General features: G+C 40.0%; 2 protein-coding genes across 4 annotated transcripts in view; both read left to right on the top strand.

Annotated features, from left to right (window-relative positions):
* The window catches only part of LOC117943784 (zinc finger protein 385A-like), a 29952-nt gene extending 19386 nt beyond the window's left edge, over window positions 1–10566 (top strand). For all 3 annotated transcript variants that reach the window (XM_034870127.1, XM_034870129.1, XM_034870130.1), the window contains exons 3-8: window positions 172–282; window positions 5725–5899; window positions 6368–6688; window positions 8742–8929; window positions 9030–9116; window positions 9253–10566. In XM_034870127.1, the coding sequence (XP_034726018.1) occupies window positions 172–282; window positions 5725–5899; window positions 6368–6688; window positions 8742–8929; window positions 9030–9116; window positions 9253–9480 (1110 nt within the window). In that variant the 3' untranslated portion in view covers window positions 9481–10566. The remainder of the gene's footprint in view (window positions 1–171; window positions 283–5724; window positions 5900–6367; window positions 6689–8741; window positions 8930–9029; window positions 9117–9252) is intronic.
* A 3102-nt stretch (window positions 10567–13668) lies between these two features.
* gpr84 (G protein-coupled receptor 84) lies at window positions 13669–15781 on the top strand. The gene is made up of 2 exons (XM_034870478.1): window positions 13669–13790; window positions 14408–15781. Exon 2 carries the CDS (start codon window positions 14416–14418, stop codon window positions 15649–15651), a length of 1236 nt encoding a protein of 411 aa, XP_034726369.1. The 5' UTR covers window positions 13669–13790; window positions 14408–14415; the 3' UTR covers window positions 15652–15781.
* Window positions 15782–18275: the final 2494 nt, after the last annotated feature.

Below are 18275 nucleotides of genomic sequence, written 5' to 3'. Positions count from 1 at the left end.
TTTCTTCTTCTTCAGCAACCCCCTGTCATTCACCTTCACCTTTTCTTTACCACCTTTCTCTATCATCCATAATCAATGGATGTTGTTTGGAGAAACATAGAAAATACTGATCTCTGAGCTCCTCCTGTGTTGCTGAATGTTTGATGTGAGCTCTGGGTTGTCTGTCCTTAGATGGACCCCATCCAGAAGGCTGTGATGACGCACACCTTTGGTCCACCTATGGTGAAGACAAAGCGGCAAATCATCTCCTGTAACGTCTGTCAAATACGCTTCAACTCAGAGGTATGGAACCTTTAATACTTCAAATGATGGGGTTGCTTTAGTAGCTGGCACAGCAGGTCTGTCAAGCTTTGGAATTCTAAAAAATGACAAAGTGCTGTGCACAGGGCAGTAGTTAGAGTAGTAATTAACATTTAAAGAGGTTGAAGGGTGTTGTCTCTCTTATAGCCTTTTTGAAACCAAAATAGAATATGCAAAAGTGTAAACAAGAATAGCTTAAACTGTTTCAATGTGCTCACATTTTTGCTACAAATGTTAGCATGTCCGGCTATCTAGCCAAACTTTACTGGAAGCTCAATTAGTGTTAGGTAGTGACAATAGCAACCAAGCACACCATTGACTAACTACCAAGTACTACAAAGTACTTCAGAGTATGCCAAAATTGCTTTACAGCCAGCACCATTCCGAGGGATTGGCCAGAGACAGTTTTTAGCTGCCAAAATCAACAGACGCTAGCTGGAACTGAAAATGAGGAAATTCCCAAGCATTTTAAATGGTAATTCTGCTGCCGTTATCATTGTAAACTACATATGAGAACAGAAATCATCACAAATGTAGCAACAGTAAGTAAGAGGGACAGAACTTTATGAACATTCAAACTGTCTCAGAGCCCTGCATCTGCACTCTTGACACATTAAATCATAGACCTAAAAAGTAAGTTGGCTGTAGTCAAAGTTAGTTGGTGATTGACTGTACAGCTGGTGCAGGTGACAAGTTAGTTCACAGTTTCTCAGCTCCAATTTTAGCTTGTTGAGGAAGGAGAGCCGGGGGAGGAAGACAGAGAAAATCTCTGCCTGCTTAATTTATTCTTTGACTGTCCAGAATGTCCTTCTGCACTCTAGTACAAAGGCTTAAGGAGATGTGTCATAAAAGCAAATAGAAGGACCGAAAGCAAGCTTCAGGAAGTTTAAAGAACCTTTAATTTTAGTGTGTAGAGATTTTGTTGGTCTGAACTGTGTCAGGCTTGGAAAACATATTTCAGGTGTTGAGTATAACGCTTTTAAGTCCACTCTGATAAGATTTTAATGGAGGGGTGTGAGACGAACCCCAGCTAACACAAGTGTATCCTCGGAGCTACCTTAAAGCTGATGGAGCACATAGTCTGCATTTCACTTGACAGACAGCCCTATGCTAACATGGGGTAGAGGGACAAAAATAAAAAAAGGCCATAAGTGATGAAACTCTAGAGGAATGATTAGAGTGTCCCCAATAAAGTGGAAGTAGTGTTGACTGAAGTTGAAAAGCAAATAGCTCATAATGTAGACATTCAAAACCGGGCTACTGGATCCCATGACTGACATGTTAAGAGTCAAGTACTGGGCCTTTTACAGTGTGTATGTGTTTGTAAGTACATGCATGCAGTGGAAATATTTTAAAGGTCTGAGACCAAGAAATTACATAGCACACTTCCTGGTGGACTACAACTTGTCGGATGACGCTGCACGGCATCTCTAATGATGCACAGGAAAAAGCTCACAATAATTTCCACAGTCAATTCTAATACAAGTGTGAAAAAGACACATTTCCTTAGCTGCATTTGTTACAAAGTAAAACTAAACATCTGAATTTGAGTAATGTGTATTCACCAATATTGAAAGTGATTTTACGAATGGAAAAATTATGGCATTTATGAGCAGGTATTTATAATCTCTAACCTAAACATGAGTAGAAATCAAACAAAAGCCTGACATACAAGCCTGGCTAAAAATATAAATGCATTCCAGAAATGAAGCGCTAAATACTTGTTCTCCAAATGCTGTGGTGTGTAAAGGACATAGGCAGGGGGCGAGTCATCTGAAACTTGTGTAACGCAGCCCTGTTCTCTCTGTGAGGGGCTGCTTAATTATATCTCCCCTGCTCAGACCTGCATGTTCTCACATGATCTACATGGGATACAGAACATGAGTGTGGGTGGCTTACAGCAAGTATGAAAATGCATGTGTGTTTCTCTAACTGGTGCCACGTTGTTGAGATGCAGTGGGATGTCTAATATTGAGCCACCTGTTTGTACTGCCTGCTGTTTTACTTATGAGCGGCGGTGTGCATCTGCTCTGCTGCAGCTCTACAGCACTTTCCACAGTAACCTGAGAGACTGGGAGCTTAAAGCACGGTGGACATTCTTTAATAATGAAGGAATACTCTGCTTACAGTACAGTTCTTGGCTTACTCACGCTGTTTGGGTTGCGCTGCAGTTCAAAGGCAGACTCATTTTATATCAAGTCTTCTTCAGGTCATACGCCACCAAAGAACATTAACCATACCAACATTTTTCTCTTGTGTTTATGTCGGAGGGAGGCAGGGGGATTAATTGGAGTTCTCGAGTGCTTGCACAAAGTGAAAGAGGCAGATTTATTGATAGTGGCTATTCAGAAGAAGGTGCTTGTCACGGCTTCCATGCAGTACCCACACATGTTGTAATTATTATAACTACGCAATTCATTTCAGGCCACAGAGGACAGATTAGCCTGCCAGTGTTTAGCTGTGCTCTGCTGCAAGGCTGACGTCACACCATGCTGCATTAGCCATCGTCACCACTGCAGTACCATACTGGACACCTCTCTCTCTTTCTTTCCCTCTCCTCTTGTTCTTCTCAGGCCCACGCCAAACCTTGCTTCATTCCTATCTCCTGTCTGTTCAGCAAGTGAGTTTGCTCACCATTTTAATCAGTTTTCATGTTTCTGCTTTCCCTTCTGTGGGTATATCATCTGTACCCTCTCCTTCTCTCCACCTCTCCAGCTTCTTCCTACCCTCTCTTCCTGTCGCTGCTGCCAGTACCCCATATAGTAGATTTGCTAGACCCACTCTCTCTGCTTTCTGTGCCTTTGTCGCTTTATAGATAAAACATCAAAGCATATCCTGCTTAGAGAGAAAAAGGATTTCAGGGACTTTCACTTGCTCTCATTTTCTCCTTATTAAATCCCATTTCTGCTTCTTCATTCAGCTTAATCTCACTTTCCATTGGCTCTTTCCTAACTTCTCTCAGCAAATTTGATCTACTACTGTATGCTGAAGATCATTTATATTTGATAATTATCCCTTTTCCTCTAAAGATTGGATACGTAATGGTTTACATACTATTTTTTTCTGTAGCATTCCACCCCAACCTCCGAGGCTGTCAAGCTTTTCATGCTTGAATTAATGGCACGCCTTCATTGATTTCCTGACAATGAAGGTCACAGGGAAAGTGAAAGTATCAATGCTGAAGCAGAAAGAAAACACTTGGTAGTGGCAGCAAAAGACGGGAAAATAAGGATGGCAGCACAAAGTGTAAACTGCAAAGAGAAGAAGGAGCATTAAGTATTTCTGCCTTTCGAGCTCTCTGCTGTCATTTGCTTGTGTAGTTGTAGGGCTTCATCTCCTTGTCTAATTGCAAGGCTTTGGGGAGCAGCAGCCAAAGGAGTTGGGTTACACAGGCAGAGCTATATCTGCCTTTCTGTCATCACCAATCAGGATGAGGGCTACATGGGTAACTATCATTGGCAGTTAATACCTCAGGCTTACAGAGACATCCCAAACACTTCCCAGCAAACACGTCCCAGTGGTCCCTTTGCCTCAGAGAAGCATGCCACCCCGCTGAGTCCCAAACATGTACCTGTCACGCGCCTTATGTCGCTTCCTCAGCCTTGTTATTGACATAATGAAACCTATCTAATCGCAGCAGGCCTGAGCTTGTGCACACACAGGCACATATAGTCACACATCCTTATTACTGTATAACTATTGAGGGGCTTACATGACCTATATTTGTGCCCTAACACCTTACTCTTTCTTTTGATTTCATCTGATGCTGACATGCACATGGACTTGGGAAGGAACTTTTGGTGGAGCATTTGCATCCTGCAAACAAAAAGGCCACATACAATATTATACGTTTCAAACTGTTCACACTATAGAATAACATAAGCTATTCAAATGAGCTGGGTACACGGTTAACGAAATCTGCTTTTACCAGTGTATCGCTGTGTACCGCCATAAACATATTCTTTTAAAATCTTCACAATTATTAAGTCAAAGCCTGACCCGGGTATAAGGCTTTATACTGGAAATGTACTTCCGTTGATCCAGACCAATGCAACGTTAACTTGCTAACTTTACATTCGAAGAGTACAGAGTACTACCCATACAGCTAACATAATGTGGCGTTATATGGCATATGTATTTACACATACGTAAAGTTTAATGTGACTGTGTTTTGTCAGTTAAATCCTTTTAATGTGAAGTAACAGCAGAAATGTTCAGTTTGTCTTACAGGCACCTTTATTAAGCTCTGATGCGAGTCACCCACAAATAACTTTCCCTCACCCCCCAGTACTTATCAGACCTCCTCTACCCAACCCAACCCGCAGACCTCCAGAGGACAGAGCCTTCTGTGTGGCAGGCCCCACTCTCTGGAACTCTTCCCGATCAGAAATCTGTAATGCTGCAGACAATCAAAAAAAAACTCCCTGAAAACCCATCTCAGCCTGAAAACTCAGTTAAATCCTACTATGCCTTCCCGGCAAACGCTGCTACCACTATTTCTAGTTAGTGCTATTTGTTCTGATTTTGCACCCAACAGCCTTCAAAAGGGGAAGTTTTAAACGTGTTTTTAGCCTCTAAATATGTTAAAAATGTCATTAAAAGTGGCTGACTATGTGAAGTGATTCCATCCAAGTGAACACAGTGAATCTGACTGTTGTATATGTGAAAGAAATGCATGAAAGTTGTGCTAATTAAGCTGTGTTTAGTTCCTGTGTCCCAGAATTTTTCCTTGTGTGCAATCGCACAAGGATTGCACACAAGGACACTCTAATCATTCCTCTAGAGTTTCATCACTTATGGCCTTTTTTTATTTTTGTCCCTCTACCCCATGTTCTCCAGATGAGAATATTCTGGAGCTTAATCTTCCCTGTCATTAGCACATCACACCAGCAAACCAACAGTCATTACTGTAATGCAACAAAAAAGAAGAATATATTTCAGAATTTTTGAGCAATTATTGGTTAAAAAATATAATAGGGGGTTGTTTAGTTAAATCTTTATCTTAAAAGGAAGTTCTCAAAGCACCCTTGGTCATTCAGTTCCTGCTACGTTATGACACATCAACACAAGCCCAGTCTTAAACTGATGGTAACTTGATAACTCAACTGGAGAGAGATTTTGAGAATAACTGTAGGTGTTCTGCTCACTTCTTGTTGTTGACATGTATTGAACATAAATATCAATGGTGATACATTTAAATGGGTTCAGTTCAAGTTTTTTTTGCATTTGCTTGGTAATCAACATCTGGCCCGGCCCTCTTTAGCTACTGAATATAAATGTTTCTGCACAAGTAACCACAAACAAGTAAATACAAGTAAAGACAAAAATGCTAATATAAAGCACATGGCAGTGTGTGTTCACTTCACTAAACACACATCTATTGAATTGAATGTAATCCTCTGATTTGTCTTGTTCCTTTGCTAGAGCCAGGCAGAAGCCCACTACAAGGGGAACCGCCATGCTCGGAGGGTGAAGGGGATCGAGACATCCAAGACGGCTCATCTCCAAGATGGCGACAAGCAGCACCCTCTCCCTACTGTTTCGCCCTCCCCACCAGGCCTCTCGCCCTCCAGCCCTGAGCCTGATCCTAATAAGCAGGGTAATCATCACCTGTGACATTTGATGTCACACACACACAAACACACACACACACACACACACACACACACATTACCAAATGGGTCATATGCACAGCACAGCTGTTGTGTGAAGTGATGGGATAGAAACTCACCAAAGAGGAGTGTTGGTGTCCTTCTAATAAGTATAGTGTTAATATAATTAATCAGAACTTGCAGTTTAACAAAAAAGAATGAAACATTTGTTTTAGTAACCCGTGTGCATTTCTCAGATACAAAGATTTAACATTTCATGACACAGTTCAATATAAAATTGACATATGACGATAGAAAAAATTAAAGAATTACACTGGACCTCTGAGAAGCAGAGTTTTAAGCACAGACATTATTTTTTACCATTTTATGTAATTGCCCTCATATTTGAAAACTTAATGATATGGTTGACTTTCCATAAATGGTTCACTAACCTAAATCCTTTGTTCCGTTTACAGATGACACCCAGTTGTGTCCCAACTCTACCAAGTTACCTTTGACCCCTACTCACCTTCCAACACCCACACTGAGCTCTGCAGATGCAGAATGTCCCCTCCTGCCTTCTGTCAGCACACCTTTGCCATCGTCCCCCTCCCTGTCTGCAGCCCTGAGCACTCTCCCTGCAGATCCAGCAGCGGCTGGTCCTCCTAACACCCCGTCCCCAGCACCCAGCCCTCCTTCAGGAGAGTCAGAGGAAGAGAAAGCCAAGAAGCTTCTCTACTGTGCCCTGTGCAAAGTTGCTGTTAATTCTCTTTCACAACTGGAGGCACATAACAAAGGTAACTTCAATACTGCTTTGTCAGAGTGCATATACCGTATTCAGTAGCACATCACGCCACAGAGCTTGCACAATCTTGATAGAAATAAAAATCTACAAACAACAGCATTATGTATTGTGCACTTAAGCGCTGGCACAGCAACCCGTTTATCGGCTATCAGTCTGGCAAGGTTGGTGACTCAAGTCTGTTTTGGTGTGTTCCGTGCCGTCGGCTTCAATTTTGGCCGATTTGAAGGTGGGCAGTTGGACTCAATCTGTTTTTGTGTAGTGCTAACCTGGAAATGACGAACAGAATGAGCATGACGAACACCTCTCAAAATCTGACAAAAATATTTTAAATTGACCTTTAAACTGATCGGAAACAAAGACACATTCAACAACTGCATGGCCTATTTCTGGCTTAAAATGTTTTCAGAAACACGTTTTAGTGAACTAGTTTGGTTTCGTAGGAGGAACATGACATGTTCGTCCAATCAGCTGCCGGTTTTCATTTCACTTTGGTGTGTTCCAAAGCACTTTTTGGACCTTCTCTGCCGCTGTTGGCTGTTTGGTTGGTGTGTCAGAGCCTTGGGAAACAGCTTCAAAAACCCTGAAGCATGGCTCTTTAAAAGTAATTATGCAAGTGTTATGCATTTCAGGTTAGAAAATAAATCTGGTGCATTAGTGCCACCTAGTGGTACAACTAGCGGGTTAAATACTGCATGGTTTGACTTGGTGTAGCTCGGCAGTGATAAAAAAAAAAACTTACAACCAAGACAAAATATTGTTACACGCAACAAATGCAATTACAGGCATACCCTCCTATCTCTATTTATATATTTTATAACATTGACAGCTTTAGAAGTTGTTGTCTGCACTTTTAAACAACTATGTACGAGTTGAGCAAATAATCTCAACACAATGTCCATTGAGTAGCTGATTTCTGTCATACCACATCATCCTTTGAATTTTCCTTGCTATTGTGGAATTGCAGATGTTGAGATTTCCATTTTTTAAGCATTTTAAGGAATCCTTGTCCAATTTTGCTTAAAGGAGAATTCTGGTCAATTTCAACACGTAGCTCTGTTGTTTGTAAATTTAGAGTGCTGTCAGTAGCGAGAAAATGAAAACAATTAGTGCTGCCAACACCGTGTTATCCTCCTGATAAACTAAGCATCCAACAGGCTTAAACAGGGCAAGTTTTGAACTTGTTTTAGCCTCAAAATGTAATTAAAAATGCCTACCCATGTGAAGTGATTCTTTACGAGGTAGCACAGCGAATCTGACTACACTAGATATAAAAGAAATGCATGAAAGTTGTGCTAATTCAGCTCTGTTTAGTTCTGGTGTTGAGATGGCAGCTAGAGAGCTTAGAGGCTACAAACTACAACACAGAAAAAAGATAAAACAAAAATATGTAGGTTGTCAATTTATTGCTAAAATAATGTAGTCTCTCCAAACTTAACTCAATTATATCTTGTCTCCTGCTAGTTGTACCACAGCACTTACTTATAAAAAATAAGCATTCGATTATTTTTGAAAATATGTTTGTATCTCCTTTCTGTGTTGTAGTTTTTAGACGGTCCCGAAGCACTCCTTGCAGTATCAACACCGGAACTAAACACAGCTGAATTAGCAGCACTTTCATGCATTTCTTTCACATCTACAGCAGTCAGATTCACTGTATTCACTCGGAAGAAATCACTTCACATGGGTAGGCACTTTTAATGACATTTGGAACATGTTTAGAGACTAAAAAACATGTTTAAAACTTGCCCTGTTTAAGCCTGTTGGGTGCAAACTCTAGCTGGAGATAACACAGGGTAGACAGCACTGATTGTTTTCATTTTTCTCTTTACTGACAGCACTCCAAATGTACAAACAACAGAGCTACGTGTTGGAATCAACCGGAATTCTCCTTTAAAAGCTGAGGTTCAAAGTTTATTCTTGATCTTGAAAACAGCATTTAAAAACCTAATCTAACCCTGATGTCAATTTAGTGTTTAGTACATGCGATACACTGTAATATGGACTCAAACACCATTGGACATTATGACTTCCTTTTTTGTTTCAAGGTACCAAACACAAAACCATTTTGGAGGCTCGGAGTGGACTGGGACCCATTAAAGCGTACCCACGTCTGGTTCCTAAACCCAGCCCGGAGCAGGGAGGGGAGCTGTCTTCTGACCCTAACACTCAGGAACGCACCTTCCACTGTGAGATCTGCAACGTAAGAGTCAACTCAGAGCTGCAGCTTAAACAGGTTAGAAAGCCCACACAAAGATCCAAAGAACCCAGGAGGGACCCTAGTTTTCAAGCAATCTCAGAATCCAATATCTGTTCTTCTACATTTTATGTCTTAGCATATATCTAGCCGGAGGCATCGGGACGGAGTTGCAGGGAAACCCAATCCTCTTCTCAGTCGGCACAAGAAGCGTACAGACTTTATGGTAAAAAATGAGTCTTCCTCACAGTCTACAGTTTCCATTTTTCTCAATTCTCATTTCATAAACACATGATCATTTGGGTTTAAGAAAACTCTTGCATCAATAAATGTACTTATATTTTCCTGACTGTTTTTTAAAGGAACTTCCAAAGACTTTGGGGGCTGGACTTTTACCAAATCCTCTGGCTGTTGCCGCAGCGATGGCAGCCGTGGCTTCCTCCAATCAGCTGACACTGCATCCTCCTTGCCCGACCTCCCACCATCATCCTCATCACCACCTCCTACAGGGAACACCCCTCAACCTGCTGAGACCCGCCCCAGGTCCCATCCGTACTACGCATGGGCCAATCCTCTTCAGTCCCTACTGACGGTGATAGAAGGAAGATGATTCAGGGTGAAGCACACTGTGAAGTGGAGGCCTGCAACCATGTGCCATCAAGAGCCAAATCAGCTCGTGTGGCTCTAGCTGCTGTTCAATTATAATCAAAACAGTGACCATAAATATGACTCTTAATGGTGGATAATGTGGTTGCAGTCCACTGCTGTTACTTTTACAGGGAGAACTAGAGATGACTGACAAATCTCAGACATTTCAAAAAGACTACGTTTCCATCCATCCCAATTATTCTTCATCACTAAACTGTCTGCCAATCATCAAGTAGACCGCAGATAGTTTGAACAGGAACTTATAAACAAGTTAATATCAAGCACGGACTTCTTTGAGCATCCTCCAATCTGCAACTGACTAATTATCTTCATCTAACAAATGATCCACTGTGTCTAGTTCAAAACCCTACCTCTCTTGTGTTTTTAACGTTCATCTCTGCAAGAATTTGTTACATATCCAAAGCAATCAATGTTATCAAAAACAAGCCTGCTGGGTTAGATATAGTAGTTGCCTCTAATGTTAGCTGGTATCACAAAGTAGCTGTCACAGTATAGTAGATTATACCACTGTAACGTTCTGTTTTCGTGGCCTATAAAGAGGAAAAGGTAACAGCAATTGCCACAATGTTTGTGCAGTTACTGGTTAACATTTCTCTGTACTGTATGTCTTCAAGTTTTACTGCTGGGTGTAATGGTCTGTATTTACCTCTGTGGGACGGAATGAAATAGCAAGTCAAAGAGGATCAGCAAAGGGTAGAAATTACTTAATTATTATGTCTTAAAACTGCACTGATGTGTACGTCAACCACATTTACAGTTGGGAAAAGACTTGTTGTGAAGAAGTAATTGCAAATGGTACACTATTAATCTATCAGTGTTTATTCTTTCTGTGTAAAATGCAGTAAGGTTGGAGAAAATAAGAATAGAACAGAACGAAAAACCCATACTGTTTCTTTAGTGAAAGTCAAGATGTGACCTCTAGCTACATAGTTCCCCTGATGATTCCCTAGATTCTCGCTGAATGCCCACTGACAACAAAGCTGTGTCAAATCTCACAAAGCACATAAGTAAAATAATTTTATCATCTGCACATCACTCTGCAACAAAGAAAGGTTTCAGTGTCTCAATTAAATGGTTTCAACACTGTGAGCTCAGCAGAACAATGGCTGATTCATGGCTTTAGTAGCAAGTCTTTGCATTACGTGCACATTTGATTATACAGACAACATTTTCACACAATCCCATGCAAGGAGTGCCGAACACAGTGGGTTGAAAGACACCAGCAATATGTTACAGAAGGAAAAGGACCACATACACAGATGAGAAGTTGTATGCAACACAAAAAGCATTTTTGGTATTATAATAGGCTTGCAGTGGGATAAAAAATGTTTGTTTGTCTGATCTGCCTTGTGTGACCCTTCATGACCCTAAACTATCCCTGTGTCATGATGGCTTGTGAAACAACATTAGAGTGAAAGCTTTAGGAAATGGAGACTGTAGCAATATTTTAAGCACTCCTGCTAACTTTTCTTGTTAACAGCAATAAAAAGAAAATGTCTACAAATGTATGAATTGTTATTTAGGAGAAGTGTACTGAAACATTAAATGTAGATTATTTAAAAATTAGAATGTTGGGGCTTCCTAATTGTTCAATTAAAACAAAGTTATGTATAAAATCATTAAACTGAGTTTATGGTTGTAAGCAATGTTGATCTGTGTTTTTTTATGTAATACAATATGACAATAACAATAAATTACAAATGCAATTGGTTAGTTAAGTAATGTGATAATTCAAGTCACTTTCTCTTTTAACATACAGTACAGTACTTTAGTAAGAAGTGACAACCAACTATAGCAGATTCGCCTAAATAAATAAATTTTGGCTTTTTAAACTATTTGTGATCAGAAAATTGATTGGGTTTTTGCAGTGCGGAAGTAAAAATTAAGATATACAAATTAAGTAAGGGACAATGTACAGCACAGTACAGTGCTAACTGAAAGCTTGACAATCAGAGGAAGAGATCAGTGCAGAGAATGACATATGCCGCGCACTGAAAAAAAGACTGGTGCAAGTCATCAACTTTAAGGTGAGAAACAAACACTTTTGTTTGCCAACATGTTAAAAAGGACAATAGAGCAGGATTGTTTCCCGTTGTTTGGGTCAGCCAACTGTTAGCCAGCCAAAATAAGAAATCTAAAGACCCTGGCCTCTACTTGTAATGTGCATTTTTCCCAATTTTTGAAATGTATCAATCAATATCAAGTAATCAAACTATTTAAAAAACATTGATTATGAAAGCAATCATTTGTTGCAGCCCATATTTATATAGTTTTGTGTTATTTGCTCTTAAATGAAAAGATTCAGATGTAATTTAACTCATGAGCAGAAGTATGTGCTCATGGCAGCATCAACAGTTTATTCAGTTTAGAGAGAAACCAGATACAGCTGCAGGCTTTCACTTTAGTTATTTAAGTTGATAATGATGAAGCTGATGTTGCCCCAAGCCCATTTCTCCTCATGTATATGTTTCTTTACTGATGAAGAAGAGGTGTATAATTATGCAAACTTAAATAACAGTCAAATAACTGGAAACAATACTTCTGTAGGTTTGAAATAATATGCATGTATGAAATAATACTTATGGTGTGCACATGCAGCTCGTACCGAGGGTTGACAGCACTGTCTGGCTCTTGCTCCTGCCACTTCCACCTGCTGTTAGGATTTGGTATGTGCCAAAGGAACGCAAGAGGAACACCACTCCGATGAATGGAATATAGCGCTCTACCACTAGTAGCATACCATCAGTCGCTTTTGTAAACAAAATATTACATTGAACGCACCTTCCATTGTTAGATCTTTACTATGGGAGTCAACTCACTAAGACACATAGTGGATTCATTTCCTAGCAATCTCAATATCCAGCTTTGTCTTTTCCCTTACTTACAAATTTTAAAGAAACTTTAAAAAGACTTAATATGCTTCCACATTTGCCATTTTTCCTTTATCATTCAACTATTTGACAATATCAGATGGGCTTTGGAGATCGTTTGAAAAGGAAATTTGAATTAAGTTTCTATCAAGTATGGACTTTCTCAGTCATCCTCCAATGTGCAACACAAGACATTGCATTTGACTCAAAAACCCAAGTAGCTGCATTTTAGCAGCACTTTAGCTCTGTTCTTGTGGCCTAAAGGTGACTTAGTCACTGAAATGTTCAGTACATTTGCACTCATTTTCACACTTTCACTGCTACAGAATGGTCTATAGTTACCCGTGTTACAGGAACAGGAAGTCTGTGTGCAGCGGAAAAAAGGTCAAATTGTGTGTTTAAGCATTTCATTTCATGTGAGTATCGCTAAATCAGCATAGTTGCAGTGAAGAAGAAATTCAACACTGGAGCACTTTGCTAAAAACTTGCCCTCACTGTCCAAGAAAAATGCAGTAACTTTGCGAAACATAATTCAAGAAAAATCATGAGCAAGAGAAACTAGTTTGTTCAGTGTAACTTCAGTTAGATCAGTCATCACTCCCTAGATTATTTCCCAAATGACCACTAACAAAACAACAAAGTGCCAAGCACCTGATTTTTCAATAAGGCAATTATTTAAATAATAAAGACTGCCAGCCCTGTTTTCCCATCTGTACTACTATGCACAATTGAATAGAATGGTTTTGGTATCTTATGGCGTTTTTCCATTACATGAAAGGTGTGTTGTTTTTGATTTCGGCATTTGGCTGTTGCCACAGCCAGAAGACGAATTTTGTTTCAAAAGAAGCTGGAGACAGCAAACCAAAAACTACTGCTGGCTAAACTATTTCAAAACGGCGGGTTCGTTTAGGTCACCCCCCTGCCTCAGCTCGCTTGGAATCTTGACGAAGGTGATACTAAAAAAAAGTACCTGTCAGCAGGTGCCAGGGACTTTTTTTCATTATGGAAAACCCAAAAAAAGCGAGTAGTATAGTGAAGTACATGAAGTATGTAGACATACTAGAATAAAACATATTTTACTAATATGTTCCCCTTCTTTCCACATTTGGTTATACTATTTGAAAGAAAATGTTCTTGAGGAAATACGCAAGATCTCGCTTCCCTTTTTTTTAGACATTAGACAATTTAGCCATTAACTGGAAAAAACGTTTCATTGTGTCGAGGGGTATTTAAGCAATACAGAGCATGCACATAAAATATAACACCAGCAGGAAGCCACACATTCAGCGCACCAGATCACTGCAGAGAATGACACAGATACACATCAATTAGTAAGACTGGCATAAATCTTCAGCTTTAAGGTGAGAAATTCCTACGTTTAGTTTTAAAATAATTTAAAAATATCCCTTAAATCCCTTGAAAGTGTTTTTATTTCAAGTTGTCTCAATGTTGTACATCGTTGTTATATATAATGTTTTAGTTTTATTATATTTAATGTTTTATTAATTGAGTCATAGTCTATGTGCATGATCCACTTTAGGGATGCAAGTAGTTATAAAAATGTAAATGAATATCAAACAATTTCAGAATTTACTAAACTGTAAAAAGGGCAACTCTTTTGTGGTCTTACACAGGACTTGTTACTATTCTGTTAATCTCTGAGTCATACTTAATTTCATTGGCAAATGTGAAGAAATGATTTGTGATTGCCAGACAGCATATTTGAGGTTACTAGAGCCACAGCAGATGTACAAAACAATTGTAAATGATATTACATTTGACTATCAAAAAATGGAGAAAAAAAACTTGAAAACAAAAGCTTCTGTCAGAGAAAGGTCTTTGTTCAACAGGAAGTGGTAAAACACTATCACTTCTCTTTTGGCCTGACACCGCAAAGAAGGTTGGGAAGGAGTTGGTTTGTTGTTTTTACTTTCCCTTACCAGTCAAAGAAGCTAACCTATATGATGATTCCGATTAATTGACAGAATGCTGATGAACTACACCAACCAAACAGAGGATGACCTCTTCTCCTGCTACAGTCCTTCAGTCGTAGGCTACAGGTACTTTGCTGTGCTGTGGGGATGTGCTGTGACCATCACTGGTACGGTGGGGAACCTGATGACTATTCTGGCCTTTGCCTTAGACCCACATCTGAGGACTCGCTTCAATGTGCTCATCGTCAACCTGGCTGTAGCTGATCTCCTGTACTGCACCGTATTGCAGCCCATATCAGTTGACTCCTATCTACACCTCAAGTGGCGCAGTGGTCAGCTCTGGTGCAGTATTTTTGGCCTGCTCCTTTTCCTCTCCAACTCTGTCTCTATTATCACCCTCTGCCTGGTAGCAGTGAGCCGATATCTACTGGTCACGAAGAGGGCTGTGTTTGATCGTGTCTTCTCTGACCGTGGTCTTATTTTACTCTTGATCTCAGCGTGGGGACTGGGCCTCGCCAGCTTTGGACCTCTCTGGCCTGTTTACGTGTTTGTACCACAGGTGTGCACATGCAGCTTCCATCGTACCAGGGGTCGTCCATACAGCACCATCATGCTCTTTTTCTACTTTTTTGTGGGTCTGGGCTGTGTTGGTGTGTTCTACCTCCTCATTTACAGACGTGTCAGGATTGCCGCACAAGCTCTGCTCCGCTACAGATTCAGCCGTCGGTCCTCCAGGAAGAAACCAGCTTCTTCCGAACAAGGGACTGACGACAGTGGTGTAGAGAGTGGCACGACAAAGACATGCAGCTGTGAGGTGAGCAGCCACGAGGATTTAGGCCAAAGCATGGACGAGATCACTTGTGAAAAATCCCCCAAATCTGCCCAGAGCTCTGCCAAGTCCCTACATTCATCAGCGACCAATTCTCCCCTTGAGATAGTCCCAACATCACCTTCAACCACACCTGCTCCCACCACAACAGCACCCTCTTCACAGTCAGCCACTTCAGGAGATGATGACGAATTTAAGCGTGTGACACGCATGTGTTTAACAGTTTTTCTCTGTTTCGTGTTCTGCTTTGTCCCTTTCCTGTTGCTCAACATAGCAGACAAACAAAACCGTGCCCCACAGGTATTGCACATGTTCTGTGCAAACCTCACGTGGCTGAACAGCTGTATTAACCCCATGCTGTATGCTGTCATGAACAGACAGTTTCGACAGGCCTACCATGTGCTGCTCACCAGGGCTGCTGCACCATTCACCTGCCTCTGGGCCTCGTGGTTAACCTGAAATCCTAAACGCTTCATCATAAAGCTTAAACTTGCTGAATATTCATCCTGATATAAACCCACTATAATGATATTATTATTGGGAAATACACATAGACATATGCATTTACATTTACAAATTTTAACTTTAAAGTTGTTTTTCTTTTACATTTGTGTTTCTTTGACATTTCAGACAAAATTTATACTGTTTGCTTTTTTTGCTTTATTATGTATGTACAAGACTACATTGTGTCATGTATTGAATAAAGTCTATTTTGTAATATATAGTCACTGTTGCATTCATAATGTCAAAATAGCCAATAACCACTAGTAGTCTATTACATCATCTGAGAAACCACCAATGTTACAAAATCAGCACCGGATCCTTGTCAAACTAAACTAAACTAAACAAAAATGCCTTATTTCAGTAGTTCGGGAACTTTTGACTGTGTCTCAACTCTGCATTACCTATTACACAGTGATAATACATGACTAATGATAATCAGGGTTTAGGCAGCATGCCTTTGTTTGACATACTATGTGTGGAGTGTGCTTATGTATGCATGTTTGAATAGTTTCAAGGCATTCTATCTGTTTTTGACCCTCTACACAAGGCAATGTTGTCAAAGACGCTATTTTGGGTGATGTATACCCCTAAAGTTGTAACGCCTGGCCTCTGGACTTAAAGTTCAGTCAGGTACAACTTTGACCTTTCTATGTGCAACCGATACAATTACATTGCCTGTAACCTGAAAGCATTGGCAAAACCTAACTCAACACCACCTTCATATCCTCAAATGTGCCAGCCACTCATGGATAATAAAGAATGGCACTTTTTTGCTAGGTGGCACATGTTGGTGACAAAAACCTATGTTTCACCAGGCAGTGAGTACAGTTCATAACTCTGATCATGAGTAGAGGGCCTTACTTAAACTACAACAAGTAGGGAAAAACATTTTAATTCTGGCCTGAAAATGGTACCATTTTGTTACCTAAATTTAAAGAGTTTATCCCCTGTACCATGTCTATTTATCTTGGAATGCCAAGGTAGCTAAGGTGACACCTACGACCTAGGACCTTTGTTACTTTACAGGCACTACAACATTTTGTTTATTTTTTTAAAGAAAGAAAGTGCATCTTAAACTCAACTTGTCAAGCATGGACTGAGAGAGCTTTAAATTGGCAGTAGTTTTCAAAGTTTTGATGATACAAACCTTAAGCATGTTCATCATTATTATTATTCTGTCAGGATTTCAACTGCTTGGTAAGTAGAAATATATGTGGAAAAATGACTGCACCTTTAGATCAAGGGATTATACATCATTTTTCTTAACTGCATCCCAAAACCTCCACCTGTTCATTTTTTGCACTTTGTTTGAGTTGTAGATTTGGTCTGTCAATCTACACTCCATAATGACAAAGTAAAAACATGTTTTTAGGACAACTAAAGCACAACTGAGATTTCAGTTGTGATAGATTGTTGTGTGATGTTTTTAGTTTGTTATTATTGATTATTGAATGTAGATTGATGGACAAAAACCGCAATTTCATCCATTTAAAAGTGCATCTACAACACAGTAGTATTCAGAAAAGAAGAGGGGTCTATAACTTTCTGAAGCCATTGTAGTTTAACATTAGCTAGCTAACTAGCCATCCCTAGAGCCACACTGCCTTAAGTTAGCGTTACATTTTAAATGTAAAGTTACCTCTACACTTTCAATCCTTCCACCAAAGTAATTCATGCAAAATTTATATATTTATAAAAAATATACACTACCGGTCAAAAGTTTGGAGTCACTCACAAATTTCCATTGGACTCCATTATAGACAAAATCCCAGCTGAGATCAGTTGCCTTGTTTTTTTTAACCAGGAAGCAGTTTCCAGATTACATTATGTGCTTACATAATTGCAAAAGGGTTGTTTAATGTTTTCTTAGTAAGTTTTTAAAAATAATAGATTAGTAAACAAAATGTGCCTTTGGAACATTGGATGAATGGTTGCTGATAATAGGAAATGTAGATATTGCATTAAAGATCAGCCACCCATCCAGATCAGCTGGTATCCTGTCTATAATGGAGTGAAATGGAAATTTGTAAGTGACCCCAAACTTTTGACCGGTAGTGTATATTAGAGCGATGGGGGTTGACGTGCAACAAAGGGCCGCAGATAGGATTTGAATTGTGGCAGCTGTAGGATTCAAAGGGGCAATACTCTTACTGGGTAAACTACCAGTTTACTACTGGGTAAACTTCCCCCCCCCCCCCCCCCCCCCCCCCCCCACACACACACACACACACAACTCCACCTAGCTAACGTTACATATAATTCTCCACATCAAAGTCTACAATAATAACCACTACAGCTAGTTAACTGACACGTTAGTAATAGAATAGCTACATATCAAATGACCAACACATTCCCACTCCCATTTCGTAAAATACGGGCGCTTGGTAAGGTGCCTTGTCGTTATTGAAGCTAAAAGTTTCCTTGGCTGGTAACGGCTGGTAACGTCACATGACACACTTTGCTTAAATGTGCTTGTTCGGGACTATTGGTGCCCCTTTTGACATGCTTGGTCGGTACTATTTGCTTTTTGACGCTGTTAGGTTAAGGAAAAGCTTGTGGGTGGGCTTACGGTTCCGTGA

The sequence above is a fragment of the Etheostoma cragini genome, chromosome 4, assembly GCF_013103735.1.
Source record: "Etheostoma cragini isolate CJK2018 chromosome 4, CSU_Ecrag_1.0, whole genome shotgun sequence".
NCBI classification, from domain to species: Eukaryota; Metazoa; Chordata; class Actinopteri; order Perciformes; family Percidae; genus Etheostoma; species Etheostoma cragini.
This window is presented reverse-complemented; position numbering and strand designations above follow the sequence as displayed.